Source organism: Hemitrygon akajei, chromosome 15 (assembly GCF_048418815.1).
Source record: "Hemitrygon akajei chromosome 15, sHemAka1.3, whole genome shotgun sequence".
Classification (NCBI taxonomy): domain Eukaryota; kingdom Metazoa; phylum Chordata; class Chondrichthyes; order Myliobatiformes; family Dasyatidae; genus Hemitrygon; species Hemitrygon akajei.
The window spans coordinates 7,560,329-7,581,844 of NC_133138.1; the positions used below are offsets into that span (position 1 = coordinate 7,560,329).

The window sequence follows — 21,516 nt, forward strand, 5'->3', positions numbered from 1 at the left end:
TACCTAATGGGTTTTGCTGCTGTCAATTATCAGGGTTAAATTTGTGACACATCTTGCTTAAATATTTGCTTACAGTGTTATGTCAATCCACTCAACATATAAAAGTGTTCATAAAGACAAAAGATTCCTGGTGGCATTTTACTCCAATCTGATACAAGTGTTTATTTGGAGATCAGCTGGTCAGAAAATTATTAATTAGGCATGTCTGAATGTAGTTACAATCTTGTGAGCCATTTCGATATCATGTTTTTTTACATTTTCTTATACCACTTTTGTCACCTGGTGCTCTCCAGTTACCAGCAAATTAGGCAGTGCACTGAATGGATCTCGTGACTTTTCACTGCAATTTCTCCCCACATTCGCCTCCACAACAAAAATCCTTCAAACCCATTACAAATGCACTTTTTGTTTAATAATTATGATTTTAAGAGTAAATGCAAACTGCTGAATGCAAGGTTATGTTCTCCTCTCCATTCAATTTCACTCATTCAAGAAACATCTAAATTGCTGAACACATCAACAATGAAATTCTCAATATTAGACACTTTAGAGAATTAGGATTTAATTTGTTACAATTTTATACACTACTTTACAAAATGCAATTTACTATTTACAGATTACATTTCATAGTGTATGGACTTTCAAATTGACATTTGTGGTCCCAGATACTGTTACAGGAGGTTTTGCAGCATTCATTTTTTTCACTATTTAAACAATTCTGTAATAAAAATCCTGTCTGCAAAATACACACGTTCCAATGATTTCAAAAGTGTTTGTTCTATTCAAGTAGAAATATCAGACATGGCAGGTAATGTTACAATCTCTGCCTAGTAGCATTAGAATCATTCAAACTTAAGTATCAAGACAAAATTTAAAAAGGTGACACACATGATACTCCAAGCACAAAAGATGCAATATTAGCAATACAGCAACCTTAATATAAATCACACTTTACCATATGTTGTGAATTACATAAATAAGTCACTTTCGCATAAATCTGTATTTTCCTAGTAAAAAAAGCAGGAGAAACTAGAAAAATATACCAAATTTAGGATAAGGTTACACTGAATGTAATCATACCTCATGGTTTCAAGACTAGATGTAATAAAACAGGAGAAGCAAATGTTATAATGTTAAGCCCAACGTCTAAAACCTGCTTTACCAGCACATATGATTACAAACAGCAACTTCAAGTGTGCCCGATCTTTAACCTGCTAGTTGTGAAGAACTCATACAGTTAAATGACAACAATCCACTGTTACACGTTCAAATTTTTTTTTTACAAGCATCTCCTGTAATAATGTGTCTCATCTGAGGGAGGAACAGACATTCAACCATAGATTGATTTGAACTTACCAGAAATTTACACCAAACTCTACACCGTGATGACTTCCTCTAGTTTCCACAGCTCTTACAAATAGAATATTTAAACCCTGCTATCACTCCTGTGTGATATTCAAAAATAGTTCCATACACCCAACAGAAGAAACCCAAATCATGAACAGTACCTAGGTCTTCACAACTGTATGTAGCTAAGTTTTACTAGGTAAATCTTCAAAATGCTATTAACATAAAAATGGCTTAGTTCTATTTATATTTTGTGATACCATTTATTAAATGTTTCCACACTGTGCAGAAAATGTAGACTGCCTCAATGAAAGCTAGAATGTGATTTACACAAGGATCCCAATATTTAATTATTTTATTAAGCAGAAATAAATACTGGTTCTCCTTGTGCCAGCAAGAGCCATTTCCACACAACTGAAACACATTTCTTCTGTGGATCATTTATTCACTTGTTGTTGCACATGAAGTAGGAATTCATAATAAGACAATGCTGATTCTGTTCTATCTTCAATCATATTCTGTAAGAAGCTAGTCTTTACAGGAGTCTCATCCCTACAACATGGAAAGAGCAAAATAAACACAAGTTATGAAAATTGTAAAAATTTGTGAAAATTAAATTCAATTTTGGTCACCAATCTGAATAAATGTTTATTGCTTTTAAACTACTGGGAAAAGTGCCAAGAAAGTCTAACACATTAATATCCATAGAAGAATAAGAGTCTTTTCTCATCCGTTTGTTGTTGACTTGGTGTTGTTCTGGTAGTAACACAATGGATAATTTCTTGATATTTGTGCATAAAAATGAAAAATTATCTTCGTATGTTGATAATAAATCCTCCATAAAAATCAGAATTTGAACATTCAGTTTTGCTGTCTTTGATATTTTAGGAATTCCAAATATAAGTTCAGTAGAAATGTAAAGGATGCATATGGTGCTTAGAATTGAAATGCACCCTCAGATTATTATTCAGAACATTTTTTCCTTTTAAAAATTTAAATCTGTTGTAAGTTGTATAAATAATGCTTTTTCAGTTGTTTTTAAGTGGGAAATGCGAACAAATACAACAAAAAGATGCTGGAATGTAAAACAAACGATTCAGGGCACAGAGCTATTTTATTCTCTTCTTGTGAGTAGGTTAAATTATATAAATGCAAAGAAAATACCTTTCCTCATAGCATTCTCTGCCAAAGTGAACTTGCTTCCTCCATAGTACTAATTATTCTTCCTAATATTTCAAAACTCTGCTTTTAACAAATATCCATCTTAGGCATAATAATGAAGTATTAACCAGACTCTCTGGCACAACCAGTCCATGCTGAATTATTATTCTGCCTAGTCCCATCAATCTGTATCCAAACCATACAGTGGCAGGCAAAAGTTTGGGCACCCCTGGTCAAAATTTCTGTTACTGTGAATAGCTAAGCGAGTAAAAGGTGACCTGATTTCCAAAAGGCATAAAGTTAAAGATGACACATTTCTTTCATATTTTAAGCAAGATTACTTTTTTAAAAAATTTCCACCTTTTACAGTTTCAAAATAACAAAAAACGAAAAGGGCCCGAAGCAAAAGTTTGGGCACCCTGCATGGTCAGTACTTAGTAACACCCCCTTTGGCAAGTATCACAGCTTATAAATGCTTTCCGTAGCCAGCTAAGAGTCTTTCAATTCTTGTTTGGGGGATTTTCGCCCATTCTTCCTAACAAAAGGTTTCTAGTTCTGTGAGATTCTTGGGCTGTCTTGCATGCACTGCTCTTTTGAGGTCTATCCATAGATGTTCAATGATGGTTAGGTTGGGGGACAGTGAGGGCCATGGCAAAACTTTCAGCTTGTGCCTCTTGAGGTAGTCCATTGTGGATTCTGAGGTGTGTTTAGGACCATTATCCTGTTGTAGAAGTCATCCTCTTTTCAACTTTAGCTGTTTTACAGACGGTGTGATGTTTGCTTCCAGAATTTGCTGGTATTTAATTGAATTCCTTCTTCCCTCTACCAGTGAAATGTTCCCCGTGCCACTGGCTGCAACACAAGCCCAAAAAGCATGATCGATCCACCCCCGTGCTTAACAGTTGGAGAGGTGTTCTTTTCATGAAATTCTGCACCCTTTTTTCTCCAAACATACCTTTGCTCACTGCGGCCAAAAAGTTCTATTTTAACTTGATCAGTCCACAGGACTTGTTTCCAAAATGCATCAGGCTTGTTTAGATGTTCCTTTACAAGCTTCTGATGCTGAATTTTGTGGTGAGGATGCAGGAAAGGTTTTTTTCTGATGACTCTTCCATGAAGGTCATATTTGGGTAGGTGTCGCTGCACAGTAGAACAGTCCACCACCACTCCAGAGTCTGCTAAATCTTCCTGAAGGTCTTTTCCGTTCAAATGGGGGTTTTGATTTGCCTTTCTAGCAATCCTACGAGCAGTTCTCTCAGAAAGTTTTCTTGGTCTTCCAGACCTCAACTTGACCTCCACCATTCCTGTTAACTGCCATTTCTTAATTACATTACGAACTGAGAAATCACTTTGCTATCTTCTTATAGCCTTCTCCTGCTTTGTGGGCATCATTTATTTTAATTTTCAGAGTGCTAGGCAGCTGCTTAGAGGAGCCCATGGCTGCTGATTGTTGGGACAAGGTTTGAGGAGTCAGGGTATTCATAAAGCTTTAAAATTTGCATCACCTGGCCTTTCCTAATGATGATTGTGAACAAGCCATAGCCCTAACAAGCTAATTAAGTTCTGAGTCCTTGGTAAAAGTTAGATGAGAGCTCAAAAGTTTGCATGGTGCTCCTTTCCTTTTTTCCACTCTAAAATTGTACAAAACAAAAATAATACACTAATCTTGCTTGAAAAAAATGTTTCATCTTTAACTTTATGACTTTTGGAGATCAGATCATCTTCACTTCTGCTGGCAACTCCTTCAACCCTCTCACCACCCTCTGAGTGAAGTAGCTTCCTTTCATGTTGTCCTTAAACATTTCACCTTTCACCCTTAACCCATGACCTCTAGTGCTAGTCTCCCCCAAACTTAGTGGGAAAAGCCACCATGCATTTACCCTATCTACACCCCCACCATGGAAATTTTTCCAGTTCTCTTGAATGTTATCAATAAAAAATCCAAATGAGTCAATGCCAACACTTTAAATTTAATTTCAAACTCAAGACGCAAGTCCTCTTCCCAATAGGACTCCAAAGCCTTCCCAATGGGAGAAGAAATCCAGAGCATGTACAAAAAAATGAAGGTGACAAGTCTCAAGTCTATTATAATTGTAGTGACTGGTGCAGACATCTCAGAAATGAGATAAACAGCCAGCAGAGTTCTGACACAGATCACCATCCAGGCAATCCATGGTGGAAACCCATACAATCATGGTTGGATGCTCATCCAATCTTCCTCTTTACTACAGCTATCCACCGCCTCTCTCATATCCCCCAGAAATGCTGTTTTGTTATTGAAATTGTTATTGTTATTGACAGAAAATAGTTTGGAAAAGCACCATTACAGATGTCAAAAATGTGGTAGAGGATTATTGAAAATGGATAAAAGAAATGGTATTAAAAATTATTTTAAATCAAAACAAATCTCACAATTACATTACATATGCTATTCTGTGAGATTACAACTTCGGGTAAAGGGCCTCCAATACCTTGAATTAGCAAAATAACTTAAAACTAATTAAAGCAAATTTACAATTTGATTTACAAACACTAAATGACAATTAAAAATAATCCTGAAAAGAATATAAACAATGTATCTCAAATATTTCATATGAACAATATTCTATTTGTACTAGTGTCAGCCAGTTGCTGTTAGTGGATAGGGGTGAGGTGAGAGGGGGCAGAAGGAAGATTATCAGCCTGGGACATTAGATGAATGTTTTTTTCCCCCACAGATGCTACCTTTCCAGCATTCTCCTTTATAGATCCCCCCTCTGTATCTAGTATTCTACATGCCCCTGAGAAAGGCATGTTACTGTTAACAAACCTACATCACCAACTCCTTGTCATGACTAATATACGATGTGTTCTTCTGATCTCCATTCTACAGACAATCTTTGTTCTGAACCTTCCCCTTCATCGGAGTTTAAGCACACAAGTTTTCTAAATTCAAGGTTCTGACTGACCTGAAGTGTTTCTTTGACCAGAAATATTTTCTCACCTGTTCTACACTTTCAGCATTTTCTATCTTTAATCATGGAAAACATTTCTGCTAGAGTGAAACACAAGAGCTAGGGGTTGTAAATTAAAGTCACTAACAAACTCAAAAGGGAATACAAGAAAAACTTTACTTGTAGTGTTAAGAATATGGAAAACAATACAGGTGTTTTCTGGTTTCCAAACGTTCACTTTATGACATTTCGCTTTTACAAAAGACCTACATTAGTACAATTTTCGCTAACCGAAAGAGGATTTTTGCTTTTACGAAAAAAGATGCCCGCTTTAAACTTGTGTTTACCCCGAGAAAGACTACCATGACCATGAAACCTTGCACGGGCAGGTGTGCGCGCATGCGTGTACGTGCCGATTTTCCCCTTACAAATTGGTTTTGGCTCAATCTTCCCGTTTCTGGTAAGTGAAACTACACTGTGCATACATTATTTCTATTTTATATTGGCTGTGTATTTATCATATAATTCCTGCTTTTACTATATGTTAGTGTTATTTTAGGTTTTATGTGCTATTTGGTATGATTTGGTAGGTTATTTTTTTGGGTCTGGGAATGCTCAAAAAATTTCCCATATAAATTAATGGTAATTGCTTCTTTGCTTTACGCCATTTTGGCTTATGAACAGTTTCACAGGAACACTCTACCTTTGGATAGCAGGGGAAACCTGTGCTGGCATTGGCCTGGTTAGCAAAATAGTCTTTTTCTGTGCTGCAGTATGAACATGTATGGAAAATTACATCACTTACTTAACTACTTGAAGTGCAGGATAAAATGGTCTTTGATCCCGCAACCAGGAAATGAAGGCTCTGGTACGTTCCGATTCAGCTGTATCCAGTTCAGGAAGCTGTGTCTTTTTAAATGGATTATGAACATTATTAGTATGGAAAAATGTCAAAGTCAATGACATAAATTCTCAAATAATCAAAAGCCAGCAGAAAAAGATCGGTTGTTTTGACATTCTCACAAAAACTCTTATTTAGGAAATTAGAGCCACAAATCAGTGTTAACTGTCTACATAAACAGGAGTAGCTATTTATTTAGATTTCCACTGCTGAAAATCAAAGGCAAATTCCAGAGGCATGAGAAAAATTGATGCACTTGACCTACCATGTATTGTGGTATCGAAGCATAACTAGAAGCACCAAGAACTTGACTGATGAAGTGCGTGCAACAATTTTTTCCGACCCAAAGAAAGAAAGCCTGAAAGAAAGGAGATTAATAACTTTAAGTCACTTTCCTCCCCATGTTAAAAATAAAAATTAGTATTACTCAAATCATCAAATAATTAAGTTTGGAGCAATTTTAAGTTAACAAAAATCAAGCTATATATTCAAAATAAATACAAGCTATTTGCCAAAGACTACATAGCAAATTCAAATAATCCTATCTGTCCAGCAAAGTGCCAGATTTGAGTTGAGACGTCTTATCCAAAGAAACTGCAAACAAAATTGCATAGCACATCTGAGAAAATACTTAACTATGGTAATCACATTGAAAAATATTGCTTAATGTAAGTGCATCCCTCAACATGACTGGCAATTAATCTATCTGAAATCCCAGCCAGAACTTCAAACCGCAGTTGTAAGTGAAAATCCTACAAACTAAAACCTACATAGAATCACAGGAATGGCTCTAGAAATAAATTACATTCACTTTAACTATTTTCTGCAAACTAACAGCAATTCCCTTTATTCAAAAGCCAAGAGTACATCAATGATTTTTCCCAGGAATCACTGCTGGGGACTTAGCCTTTCACCATTAAAATATTGGGATGTAATTATTTGCTCTTTGGACCCGAGATGGATTTGATCTGCCTCAGCACTCTTTACTGCATTATTCTCAAGATGATATTTGTTCCCTTAATATTCAGAAATTTACCCATCTTCTGTTTTGAATGAACTCAATATTGTCCACAGCAATGAGCTGTAAAGAATTCCAAACATTCATCATTCTAAGTGCAAAAGAAATTTCACCTCACTCCAGTCCTGAATGACTTATCCCATACTGTTACAATCTAATCACTGGTGCTACAAATAGGGTAAGCAATCTCCTTCCTTTGCCCTTAAAACTATTGTACATTTTATCAGATCACCTCTGGACGAAGCCTGAACAGAAGGCTAGTTGATAAGTTGAAATTTTCTCATCGACGGAGTGGAGTGAGATCCTCACTGCTCCCCCTCTCTCATCATTTCCTCCTCCTTCAGCCCTTTTCCACCTTTCACTATATCCCTCTCTCCCACACCCACCTGGCTTCACCCATCACCTTCTAGCTTGTATTCCTTTCCCTCCCCCCCCCAACCTTATTTTGGCTTCTTAGCCCTTCCTTTCCAGTTCCGATGAAGGGACTTGCCCTAATTTGTCAACTGTTTATTCCTTTCCGTGAATGCTGCCTGACCTGCTGGGTTCCTCCAGCATTTTGCATGAATTACTTATAGTCTACTTAATCACTCCTCATTAAGTAACCAACATCACAAGAACCTGTTTAATGATTTTTTACTGCAGTCCCTCCTTGGCAACTGTCTACTACTGCGTAAACTACACACATTAAAGTTGTAGATAAAAGGCAGTTGTATGTCCAGATATAAAACTAGCATTAAGCAAGGAAACGCAGTAAGTTATATACATCGTAGTGGGAAGCTGAAAAGATGCATGGGCAGGCTAAGTGAGAAGGGAAAAGACCAATGGTCTTCAGTGTGACAATGCACAGTAGGTTAATAATTTTTACTCATGTGTCAAAAGAATGAATTGTGAGAACAAAAGCAATTCTAGTAATGAGATGCTAAATATGAAAAAAATAAAAGGTCAAATGGGCTACAAGGAAAATGGAGTTGTCATGGGTATGCCACAAGTTGCATCACAACCTGGTACTCCAGCTGCAGTGCTGCCGACAAGCCTTGCAGAGGGTGGTTAGGGGAGCAGAGAAGGTTATTGGGGTCTCCCTACCTTCTGTCCAAGACCTCTTTCAGAGTCAATGCCTCCCAAAGACACGATACATCATTAAAGACCCCTCACACCCTCTCCACAAACTGTTTGTTCTTCTGCCATCAGGTAAACGTTACAGGAGCATCAAAACTAAAACCACAAGGCTACTAAACAGCTTCCTCTCACAGGCAGTCAGACTGCTAAATAGCTGCTCTACCTGACTCTGCTTTGGACACTTTTAACTTGCACTGGACACTTATAACTTGATTTTAACCGACCTCTGGCTGTTGTGTTTTACTATTTACTGTTGTTTTTACTACTTATTGTTGCGTTTGTTATGACTGCACTTGCCCCTGGGAAATGCTGTCTCATTCTGCCCTGCAGAGCTGATGTATGGTTGGAATGACAATAAAGTTTTTGAATCTTGAAGTTCACTACAATTATATCAGAATTTAAGTGATTAAATTATTAGATCATGCGACACAGAACACCTTGTATTTCCCTGAAACTACACAACTGTGAAATAATTGATGTGTTTAAAAAAGTCAAGGTCATCACAGATCAATTATCTTTTCTGATAGGTGCAATGTGGAACACAGGGCATGAAAAACATTTAAGCTAGAGCATTTAGAATTGAAGCATCCTTTCTACAATATTACTAAATCTTGAACTCTTTCCAAAGAGCTACAGGAACTTTGCTAATCAAAATGCTAAGACTTAAATCAGTAGAATTTAAGGCAGGCAAGAGCATAAATGATCGAGAACAAAAATGAGTATATGCAACAGCAAAGAATTAAATATTTACTGACAGGCTGGGTAATTTAGATCAGGTGAACATCAGAAACTAACAGGAAAAAAAAGCAATCTGAGAATCTATTAATACTTTCATTCAAATAAAAAAGCTGTATTAATACAACATTAACACTTTAATTTGCCAGAACAGCATCGGGAAGTTATGCATCAACTCAGGAAACGCTACATAAATGGCCAATTTTTTTTTACACAAATAAAATTTGGCTATTTCCAGAAATCCCCAAGTTATAAGCTTATTATACATACAAACACACGTTATAATCCACTTAACGTTCCAACTAAATATTTGTCATGTTAAAAATTCATCCAGGAAATCCTTATTATCTCCTGCAAACAAGAGATTTGGTTTTCAGAATGAAACTACAATGAAGTATATTTACAGTAACATTTTTTCACATAGTGCCTGGCCTCTAAATTAGGTCCTATAAAGTCTGCACTTTTCCAAGAAATGGTACACCAAAATCTAAAAAATCAGCCACTAGAAATAGAAATTATAAATACAAGCCAACCCAAATGGATTTGTATAACAAGTCACTCACAGAGCCAGCATCCATTAAGAAGGCGCCATCCCGATTTAGTTTCTCTACAGACAGTTGAAGAATTGGTGGCTGAGGTATAGTTTTATCATTAACATTAATGGATCCCTGTAAAATAAAAATGTATTAAAAATGGCTTGTTACTAATATCTGCTCCAAAAGAAACAGAACAAAATGAAGCCTACCTCATCTGACAGATTATCAATCCTGTACAGATGTGGATGAATCATGAGGATGAGGTAAGACACAGGCTGGTATTTCACTTCGCACATGGAAAACACACGGTCATCCAGCCTTGTGCTAGTTCCAGTTCTGAAAGCTTTCTGCAATAAAGGTAGAGACGTCATTAGCCACCACGTCATTAGCAGTACCACATGTACTGCTTGAGGATAAAACCAGAAGTGAAAGTACATTTTAATAGGCAACATTTCAACATTAACTTAGTAAAATTAGCTTCAATTTCCTAAAATCAAGTTCCAATTATGCTAGTATTTCTACATGAAGAGTTGAAATTTAGACAGGCAGAAGTAAAACTAGCATCTCTCTGCAGTGGTTAATCCATTTCCAAGTCACATAAGAAACACACATAGAAAATAGGAGATGATGGTTAAAAGAGTAGCTTGTAAGAAACTCCATGAGTATTTGCACTAATAATATTCCCATTGTCTGTTTTGGTAAAGTTTGAATGTGCATTCAATCATTTAAAGTCATCAAAAAAAACTGGAATACCAAGACTGAACAGCGCCCATTGCAAAATATTCTTTAAGATATGACAGAAGCAAATGATAATTGCCTTTATTTACTGATGGTCAGTAAAACAAAAAAATCTACTATTTGGTCACTTCATACCAAGTGCGGGATGCACTACTAAGTGTTTCGTAACTGTCTGGTGTCAAAACACCAGAATAATAGAATTAAGATTTGTTACGAACCAAGCTGAGCTGAAGAGTGAAGGAAAGGATGAAAGAAGTAAACAAAATAATTTTGGACGCTTCAGAAGAGGGATGACTCTTTAAATGAACACCAGTGCAAACCTCAGCCCCACCAGAAGACATTCTTCAGTACATAAGGCCTAAAGAACTTGTAAAACTTCCGTATCTTTTCTCTATAAACTATGCTAAACTATAGTGTACATGGAAGGAAGTCTGTGTCTATGCATCAAATGCATGGAGACTCACAAAGTATCCCATCAAGTTTTAGAGAAAAATTACTCGGACACCACATGAAAATGTTTAAGTATGTTGTGTTTAAAAATAATGTTTGACATCTAAATTCCATGCAAGAGATATAGGTATTTGGAAGAGAAAAATATTCCATACCTGTTTCAGTAGAGCTAAGACATAGAGAGGAAACAACCGTAATGAGAAGGGAGCAATTACACCCGGCTGTTGTTGCTGCTGTTGGCTTAAAACTGCTGTACGATAAGTAGCAAGTGAATCTATAACAGCATTAACCAAAGCATCTCTGGCATCACTCAAGCTCGATGAAATAGATCGGTCAACAGCTAAATTTAAAAAAAAGAGGCAAAGCACGATCAAATTCAAAACTGAAATCTTGCATCACACTGCAAAGATTAAATTGCACTGCTCGGCTTTCTTGAATTCTTCTACACAATTATACTCTTTTCTATAGCAGTTCTTTACTTAACAGGTTAGCTTAGCAGATAGATTCAACAAGTAGACCTCAATTATTAATTTTTAAATAATGTCCACACAATGAGAAAAATTCAATAGGTTTCAATAAGCTATTAAATGACATTAAATGTCAGAAAAATGTATACAATATACATCCTGAAATTCTTATATTTCAGAAAGTGATTGTGCTATTTCCTTGTACTAGTCTATTTCCAGTCTACACCACGCTCATAGATGGAGAACTCCAGAAGACTTACGGCCCTCTGACTGAAAAAAATCTTATCTCAGTCCTGAATGCCTTATTTGAGACTCAGCCAAGGGCTTCCCACATCAGGCCTAGCCCGTCAGGCCACATTGCAAGTACTCTGGAATTCACTGCATTATCATTATGATAATCTGCTTTGAGATTTGAAAGACCAGCACATATTGGCACAGTAGTGCCAGAGGGTGACGTCATTGACAAAACATATATCTGCATACGCATCACAGAAATGGTCTGTAGAGGCATGACTACCGAAAGTAAGACGCCAGGACAACATTTAACAAAAGTAAAACCACAGTCTGGGTATGTGGATATACATTGATCTCATACACTGAAATATTCTACAAGATCTAACGGGCCTGTCCAAAAAGGGAGAACCTCCATTTATGTGCTCAGAGAAAACCAAAACGTGCAATTTCTCAAACAAAACTCTGACAGGCTGAGTTTAGGCACTTACCCATGCTGGCCAGCAAACAAGTAATAGACTGAACATCAGCTCCTGCATAGACATCTGCGAGTGAACTCACAACTGGCAGACACATCGTATGAACCCGAATGCGACGTTCACCTGCAGTGTTTCAAGACACAGTTTTCAATTTTTTAAATATTTGAATTGGTTACAAAATGGCAGTATGTAAACACTAAACAAGTGCAACACAACTTTCTGTGGTATTTTCTCCCATCAAGCTTCAACACCTGTTATTCTTTGAATCTTGCCTCAGCAAGGAACTTCAGGGAAGTGTGGCGAGGAGATGGAGGCAGTACATTCAAAGGGAGAGGAAAACTGTTTAAGTTAGACCTTGAAATTGTGCATTAAACCTTCAAACCCCAAGAAAGTATTACAAGCAGAGGTATGGAAAATAGCAAAGAATGCAAAAACACAAATAGGATAGGGAAGCGTATAAACATTGGATTGAATACTAATCAATAATGAATGAAGTCGGAACACAGAGCAACTCTTCAGTAGACTTAAGTGGCTAGCAATATTACATCTGCTTTTGGTGTAGGACCATTTCTATTCAATGGGAGAAAAGACTTGGAATAAGCACATTGCCACACCAAAAATCAAATTTACTTGTGCACTCATTCAGAGATATTAGTTGTCTTGTACGTACAGAGGAAGCTGCATTTGTAAGAGAGCCAATATATCTAACTGCTGTTGCGCCCAGACCCGACCCCAACCACAACCACCTGCTTATGGAACAACTTCAATCAACCACCTGAAAGATAATGCTGCTTGACAACTGAGGTAAACAAACAGAATGAGATAGAAATATACATAAAACAGCTGTTGAAAGTAATAAGACTTTTTAGAAATGAAATGGGTTCAATTACAAAAAAAATGGAGAAATGGTAAATCAGAAATCATGCTAAGCCTATATTAAGCTTGAAAAATATACTCAAGTTATGGCTATGGGTAACCCTAGGTAATTTCTAAGGTAAGGACAAGTTTGGCACAGCTTTGTGGGCCGAAGGTCCTGTATTGTGCTGTAGGTTTTCTGTTTCTAAGTTCAATATACAGTACCAGATTTGAAATTTGGAGGCAGTGGAGAAGTAGTAGACATGCCCATCAGTAACAATTACACTCACTGGAGATGTATGGAAAAAATAAGCTCGAAGGGAGATTCAAATCTTTTATTTGATTAGCACTACAGGCTAACAAATCTTGATCATAACTCCAAAGGATGCCCAGATTGCTCAGCATTTTTTGTATATCTAGCCTACAGGATTTCACTTTTATCATAGCATAGATAGTTCTACACATGTGGAGGTGCCAAAGACCAAAAGCAAAACAATTCCCAATAAATCCGATAGAGCAAATATTGCTAAATGATTACAAATATCATATTCACTTACACTAACTACACCCATTTAGTTTCCAAATATAACGGGAGGAGTGCAAGAACACATTAACAAAGGAAATTAAGAGCAGAAATAGGCCACTGGGCAATTGGAAGTCAGGATTGCCTTTCAATACGATAATAGCTGATAAGCATAACTTTCTCTTCCATGCTAGTCCCCCACAAACCTCAAATATCTAATCTTTCAAAAGTATATCTTACTCTGTATTTGAAAACACCAATGATTTAATCCCACGAGCCTCAAGGTAAGGAATTTACAACTCCCCTGGAAAAGAACTCTACATCAGGAGGAGCAGATGAAGCAAATAATACAGGCTGGTTTAAAGGGGTGGGCAAGTGATCAGTAAATCCAGATGTGAGGGGACAGTTTGGTAAGTGGGGGTGAAAGAGAATGGAAATGATCTCAAAAAGCTGGGAAGTATTGCGTGGAAGAGACAAAGGACTGAAGAAGATGGATTCCGATAGGAGATGACAGTGGAGCATGGAAGAAAGGGAAGGAGATATGGAGGGGAACTGGAGGGAGGAATGTGGAATGGGAAGATCAAAAGGGGAAATAGAAGGGGTAATGGGTCTGCTGGGATAAGGGCCAACAAAGCCAAGGAGAGGGGAGTGATTGCTAAAACTTATAGAAATCAATGTTTTTGTTTGTCCACACCTTTACTTGAAGTATACAATAGGGCAGCTTGAAATGAGACAAGCTGCACATCCACCAGATTCTCCTCTATTGACATCTGTACTGCAAACCCAGCATCAGGATTAATGTTGGGCAGTGACAACAAGTCTGTAGAACGCACAAAGAAGTTTCCATGGAAAGTATGGATGGCAAGGCCTGATGAGAGAAGAACAAATTTTATTACTTCATTTTCAAAATGGCAACATTTCTGAAATTAAACTGTCTTTCAAGCTATGCCTCATAGTAAAATCTAGTTACAAGAGCTCCTAAACACTGCAGAAGTAGAGGTAATTTATAACCGTTTTGATTTCCTGCACCTGAATGTTCTAATTGGTGACTTGCCTTTTGTACAACGTATCCTCATGACTGCTTCGAAGCCAATCTTTCTTGTCAAGTAACGCTTAAAGTCCTTTTGAAATTTCTCCACCTGGACGAGATTGTGTTTGTGATGATAGGACGGGTAGCAGTAAATGCAACCAGCCGAAAACTTTGAAATACAAGCTGAAAAATATTAGCAAATTGTCAAATTTAGATAGAACTACAAAAACAAAAGCACACAAATTATTTATATTTCCCTCTTAAATAACTTGCACAAATGTAATATTTTCTATTAAAAACTGCAGCAAAACATTCCAGAGTATTTCACTGAATATTTTATTAGCAAATGCCATATGGTCAAATACAGCGCCTATCAAAAGTATTCACCACCCTTGAAGATTCCATGTTTTATTGTTTTACAACATTGAACCACAGTGGATTTAATTTGGCCTTTTTGACACTAATCAACAGAAAAAGACTCTTTTGTGCCAAAGTGGAAACAGATTTCTACAAAGTGAACTAAATTAATTTCAAATATAAATATAATAAAATTGATTGCTTAAGTATTCACCACCCTTTAATATGACACACCAAATCATTACTAGTGCAGCCAATTGGTTTTAAGTCACATAATTAGTTAAATGAAGATCTGTTTTTAGAGACCAGTGTACAGTAAGGTGTTTCAATTGATTATAGTAAAAATACACCTGTATCTGCAAGGTTCAACTGCTGATGACTCCGTATCCTGGCAAAAACTACACCATGAAGACAAAAGAACAGTCTGAGCAACTCCACAGAAAGGTTACTGAAAAGCACAAATCAGGAGATGGATACAAGAAAATTTCCAAGTCACTCAAATATCCCTTGGAGTACAGTTAATTATCAAGAAATGGAAAGAATATGGCACAGCTGTAAATCTGCCTAGAGCAGGCCGTCCTCAAAATCTGAGTGACCGTGCAAGAAGGAGACTAGTGAGGAAGGCCATCAAGAGATCTACGAAAATTCTGGAGGAGTTACAAGCCTTCAGTGGCTGAGATGGGAGAAACTGCGCACACAATAACTGTTGCCCAGGTGTTTCACTAGTCACAGCTTTATGTAACAGTGGCAAAAAAAGTCATTGTTGAAATAAACTAACATGAAATCTCAGCTAGAGTTTGCCAGAAGGCATGTGGGAGACACTGATGGCAGCTGGAAGGAAGTAGGCTCTATGGTCTGATGAGATCAAAATTGAGCCTGTTTGGTCTGATGGCCAAAGCTATGTTTGGTGTGAGCCAAACACTGCATATCCAGCCCTACAGTGAAGCATGGTGGTGGCTGCATCATGCTGTGGGGATGTTTCACTGCAGCAGGCCCTGGAAGGCTTGTGAAGGTAGAGGGTAAAATGACTGCAGCAAAATACCGAGAAATCCTAGAGGAAAACCTGATGCAGTTTGCAAGAGAACTGCGGCTTGTGAGATTTATTTTCCAGCAAGACAATGACCCCAAGCATAAAGCCAAAGCTACACAGGAATGGCTTAAAAACAACGAAGTTAACATCTTGGAGTGGCCAAGTCATCCAATTGAGAATTTGTGACTAGTCTTGAAAAGGACTTTTTACTCACAATCCCCATGCAATATGACACAAGCTTGAGAAGTTTTGTAAAGAAGAATGAGGAAAAATTGCAGTGTCCAGATGTGCAAAGCTGATAGCGACAGATTCAAGGCTGTATTTGCTGCCAAAAGTGCATCCAAGTTCTGACTTGAAGGGGGTGATTACTTATGCATCAATTATTTTGTTTTATATTTGTAATTAATTTAGATCACTTTGTAGAGATCTGCTTTTATTTTGACATGAAAATCTTTTTCTGTTGATCGGTGTCAAAAAAGCCAAATTAAATCCACTGTGATTCAATGTTGTAAAACAATAAAACGTGAAATCTTCCAAGGGGGGTGAACACTTTTGATAAACACTAAAAGTTTAGAAAAACATGTAGTAGGCCTCCGTTAGTCTTGATAGACCATGAATTTGTGCCTTGGAAATTTTCCAGAGTGCAAGCCTGGGTAAGGTTTTTTTTTTAAATGGAAGACCCGCAGTTGCCCAAGCTGCAAGTCTCCCCTCTCCACGCCACCGATGTTGTCCAAGGGAAGGGCATTAGAGAAAAACATGTAGATTTTAAAAGAATACTTTAAGAAAGAGACAAATTTTAAAAGAGAATTCTATAGCCTGTATTTTGGCCCCAGATGTCATACTGTAGCTGACACTGCAATGGCAAAGTGAGTAATTCATGCACAAGAGGCTGAGGTGAAAGAATGGACAGGTCTTGCAGGGTGATGGGAACAGATAGAAGAAAGGGAACTTGAACTTGAGGAAGACAACATTAAAATTGACAGGGCCTAATGCTGGTCAATTAGGCCAAGTGGTGAACATGGTAGGAGAAAACAGTCAGAAATGTTAGATATCATAAGAATGGGGGTATATGAAATGAATGGTCAGGCAACAGCATTGGAATAGTTCAATCTAAAAGTAACAAAAACGCTGCTATAATCACGAAAAGCAAACAACCAAAGGCAGTGGCCAAAATAGGAGTTATTGTATAATATGAAATAAGCAATTTTTGTAATTACACTGCAATTAAATGCCAGGTTTCAAAATGTTGTAGTGGATGAGAAGGCATTTAGAATTAAACACGTTGATAAAATACTTACCCCATTAACTCAAGTACAGCAATTAGAGTTTAACTTTCCGCATCACGAACACTAGACTTACTTACCCAGAGATGCCAGGTCAGAATACTGGCCATTCAGCATAAAGAGGTCTACTGCAATCTGTTGCCCTGAACAATCCAGGGCAAGTTTCTTGTAGAAATCAATCGCTGGTGAAAGATGCTGGACATCCTTAAAATATTTTAAAAAGACATTTTAGAAAGAAAAATTCAAAAGATATTTAGTATTTGCACATGCAATCAGATTAAGCCCAGATTAAGTATCCTATGTTTTTCATTTACAAAATATTCATGCATCTTTTTATGAATAACTATGAAGAACCAATTGCAACAAATGTAATTCATACTTTAGCTTTAACAGTAGTTAAGAATATCACAAGCTGATGAAATATTGAGAAAACAACCAGCAACCTACCTTTATGCTAGATCTCTGATTGGGATCTTCTCTAGATTTTAGAGCACCTACACCTAATGAAGGTAACTGCGTTTGGAAGACAGAGGCACGTCCGCCAGTTGGGGACAACAATTTATACGCAGCCTGTAGGGCAGGACCTAGAGCACTCTGAGTCTCCAATGTATTGGTGAACATTTGTGGCAAGTTTCTTAACAAGTCTTGGATCAGCTGAAATAAAACAAAAAGATGTATAATTACTTTAGGTCCAAGTTCACATGTTTTTATTTATTTATTAAATTTTTAGAAAATTACAAAGAATAAATGTAATGATAAAATAGAGGAAAAAAAATTGACCCTCCCCCTCCCCCCCTTAACCCTTATCTAAAGAAAGAAAAAAGAAGAGAAAGATTGCCTGGATATCGGAGGATCCCCACATGCTCCATGGAGTTCAAAATGATTTTAATTTTTATTTTTGCTTTCCCCAATTACCTTATAATTTTATCTTCAAAGGACCTATGTACTTAATCCTATCTTTTGTAGGTATCGGAGCCAAATTTTCAAAAATATATCATATTCATTTCTTAGATTATATGTAATTTTTTCAAGTGGAATACAACTATATATTTCATTATTCCAACGATCCATAGTTAAATATAAGTCAGATTTCCAAGTAACTGTGATAACTTTTTTGGCTACTGCCAATGCAATTTTTATAAATTTTTCTGATACTTATTCAATTTAAGTTTCAGTATTGTCCCTTCAATGTCTCCTAATAAAAATAATTTTGGACTATGTGGGAGTTGTATTCCAGTAATTTGTTCCAATAAAAGTCTTAGATTTATCCAAAATGATTGAATTTTAAAACAAGACCAAGTAGAATGTAAAAAAGTACCAATTTCTTGAATACAATCGAAAACATTTGTCAGACATATTTGAATTTAATCTATTTATTTTCTGTGGTGTTATATATAATTGATGTAAAAAATTATACTGTACTAATCTAAGTCGAACATTTATTGTATTTATCATACTATCAGAACATAATCTTGACCAGCTTTTCCCATCAATTTTAATATTCAAATCAGATTCCCATTTTTGTCTTGATTTATGAATTCCTGATTTAATTGTCTGATTTTGAATCAAATTGTACATCCAGGATGTAATTTTTAAAAATTTTTCCTTTTTGAATTAATATTTCTATTTCACTAGGTTTTGGCATCAACATTGTTTGACCCAGCTTTTCTCGTAAATAAGCCTTTAATTGAAAATAACAGAAAAGAGTGTTGTTTGATATTTTATATTTATTTTTTAATTGATCAAACGACATCAATATACCTCCTTCAAAACAATCACCTATATATTTAATCTCCTTTTGGAACCAATTATGCAAAAGTTTATTATCCATTGTAAAAGGTATAAGCCTATTTTGAATTAAAGTTCTTTTTGCTAATAAAGATTTCTTTATCTCATCGTCCATATTTACCTTATTCCATAAATCAATCAAGTGTCTTAATATAGGAGATTCTTTTTTTTCCCGTATCCATTTGGATTCCCATTTATATATAAAATCTTCCGGTATATTTTCTCCTATCTTATCTAATTCTATTCTATTCTATTATACCGGTTTTTCTTCATCAAAAAAAGACGCAATAAATCTAAGTTGATTTGCTTTATAATAATTCTTAAAATTTGGAAGTTGTAACCCTCCTAAATCAAATTTACATGTCAATTTTTCCAATGATATTCTTGACATCTTTCCTTTCCAAAGAAATTTCCTTACATATTTATTCAGTTCTTGAAAGAACTTCTGAGGCAATTGTATTGGTAAAGTTTGGAATAAATATTGCAATCTAGGAAATATATTCATTTTTACAGCATTAACTCTACCTATTAATGTTATTGGTAACATCATCCATTTATCAAGATCCTCTTATTTTTTTTAATAATGGCAAATAATTTTGTTTATATAAATTTTTTACATTATTATCGACTCTTATGCCTAAATATTTTATCCCATTTATTGACCATCGAAATTGAGTTACTAATCGACATTGATTATAATTTCCTTTGGTAAGGGGTAAAATTTCACTTTTATCCCAATTTACTTTATACCCTTATATTTTCCCATATTCTTCCAATCTAAAAGATAGTCTTTGCAGAGATTGCAATGGGTTTGTTAAATAAATCAAAACATCATCAGCAAATAAATTAATCTTATATTCTTCTTGATTAACTCTAAAGCCCCCAATGTCTGAATCTGTTCTAATTAATTCAGCTAATGGTTCTATTGCCAATACAAATAAAGTAGGTGATAATGGGCAGCCTTGTCCAGTTGACCTCGTTAAGCAAAATAGTGTTGAAATCTGACCATTTGTAACTACTTTAGCTTGAGGATTAGTATTTAAGGTTTTAATCCATTTTATAAAAGATTTCCTAACTCATATTTTTCCAATACCTTAAATAAAAAAATCCCATTCCAATCTATCAAATGCTTTTTCTGCATCCAAAGCAACTGCCACACTCATTTCCTCTCTTTTTTGTGCCAAATGAATTATACTAAGTAACCGGGTTATATTATCTGTTGATTGTCTGTTTTTAATAAAACCTGTTTGATCCACATGTATTAATTTTGGTAAATATTTAGATATTCTATTAGATAAAATTTTAGCTATTATTTTATAATCTGTATTCAACAAAGAAATAGGCCTATATGATGTTGGTTTTAAAGGATCTCTATCTTTTTTTGGCAATACAGTTATGATCGCTGTTAAAAAAGATTGTGGGAGTTTATGCATTCTTTCCACTTGGTATATTAATTCCATAAAAGGAGGAATTAATAAATTTTTAAATTTTTTATAAAATTCAGGAGGAAAACCATCTTCTCCTGGGGATTTATTACTCTGAAGTGGTCCTAAAGCTTCTTCAACCTCTTTTAATGTAAAGGGCATATCTAATCCTTTCTGTTCTTCCAAATTTAATTTTGGAAGGGTTATTTGTGATAAAAATTTATCTATCTCAGCAATCTTATTTTGTGATTCTGATTGATATAGTTCAGTATAAAATTTTTTAAAAGTTTCATTAATTTCTAAAGGTTTATAAGTAATCTTATTTACACTTGTTCTAATTGCATTTATTGTTTTAGAAGCCTGTTCTGTTTACAGCTGCCAAGCAAGAATCTTATGTGATCTTTCACCTAATTCATAATATTTCTGTTTAGTTCTCATAATTACTTTTTCTGTACGATACGTCTGGAGTGTATTATATTGTAATTTTTTATTAACAAGTTGTCTTTGTTTTTCTTCTATCATATATCTTTGAGATTCTTTTTCTAACTTTGTGATATCTTTTTACAATTGATCTATTTCTGCCATGTATTCCTTCTTAATTTTAGATGTATAACTTATAATCTGACCCCTTAAATATGCTTTCATTGCTTCCCATAATACAATTTTATCCTCAACTGAATGTGAATTTGTATCCAAAAAAAATTGAATTTGTTTTTTCATAAAATCACAAAAATCTTGACGTTTTAATAAAATTGAATTAAATCTCCATCTATAGATCGATTCCTCCTTATCCATCAGTATCATGGGGGAATGATCTGACAGTATTCTTGCTTTATATTCCACACTTTTCACTCTATCCTGAATATTTTTTGATAATAAAAAAAATCAATCCTTGAGTAAGTTTTATGTCTATTTGAATAAAATGAATAGTCTCTTTCTCTTGGATTAATTTTTCTCCATATATCAATCAGGTTTAAATCTTTCATTAATGATAAAGTTAGCTTTATTATTTTTGATTTTGTAGCAACTTTAGTTGACCTATCCAAAACTGGATCTAAACAAAAATTAAAATCTCCACCTATTAATATTTTATCATGTGCATCAGCCAAGTTCA

General features: G+C 35.5%; 1 protein-coding gene across 1 annotated transcript in view; it reads right to left on the reverse strand.

Moving 5' to 3' along the window:
* Positions 1–390: 390 nt before the first annotated feature.
* Positions 391–21,516, reverse strand: part of LOC140739145 (protein transport protein Sec24A-like) — a 69,510-nt gene continuing 48,384 nt past the window's right edge. The window contains exons 13-23 of the mRNA XM_073067125.1: positions 17,638–17,844; positions 17,271–17,394; positions 14,545–14,703; positions 14,185–14,358; positions 12,125–12,235; positions 11,091–11,275; positions 9,957–10,094; positions 9,775–9,879; positions 6,608–6,700; positions 6,247–6,350; positions 391–1,899 (exon numbers count right to left, since the gene is read on the reverse strand). Of these exons, the coding sequence (XP_072923226.1) occupies positions 1,785–1,899; positions 6,247–6,350; positions 6,608–6,700; positions 9,775–9,879; positions 9,957–10,094; positions 11,091–11,275; positions 12,125–12,235; positions 14,185–14,358; positions 14,545–14,703; positions 17,271–17,394; positions 17,638–17,844 (1,515 nt within the window). The 3' untranslated portion in view covers positions 391–1,784. The remainder of the gene's footprint in view (positions 1,900–6,246; positions 6,351–6,607; positions 6,701–9,774; positions 9,880–9,956; positions 10,095–11,090; positions 11,276–12,124; positions 12,236–14,184; positions 14,359–14,544; positions 14,704–17,270; positions 17,395–17,637; positions 17,845–21,516) is intronic.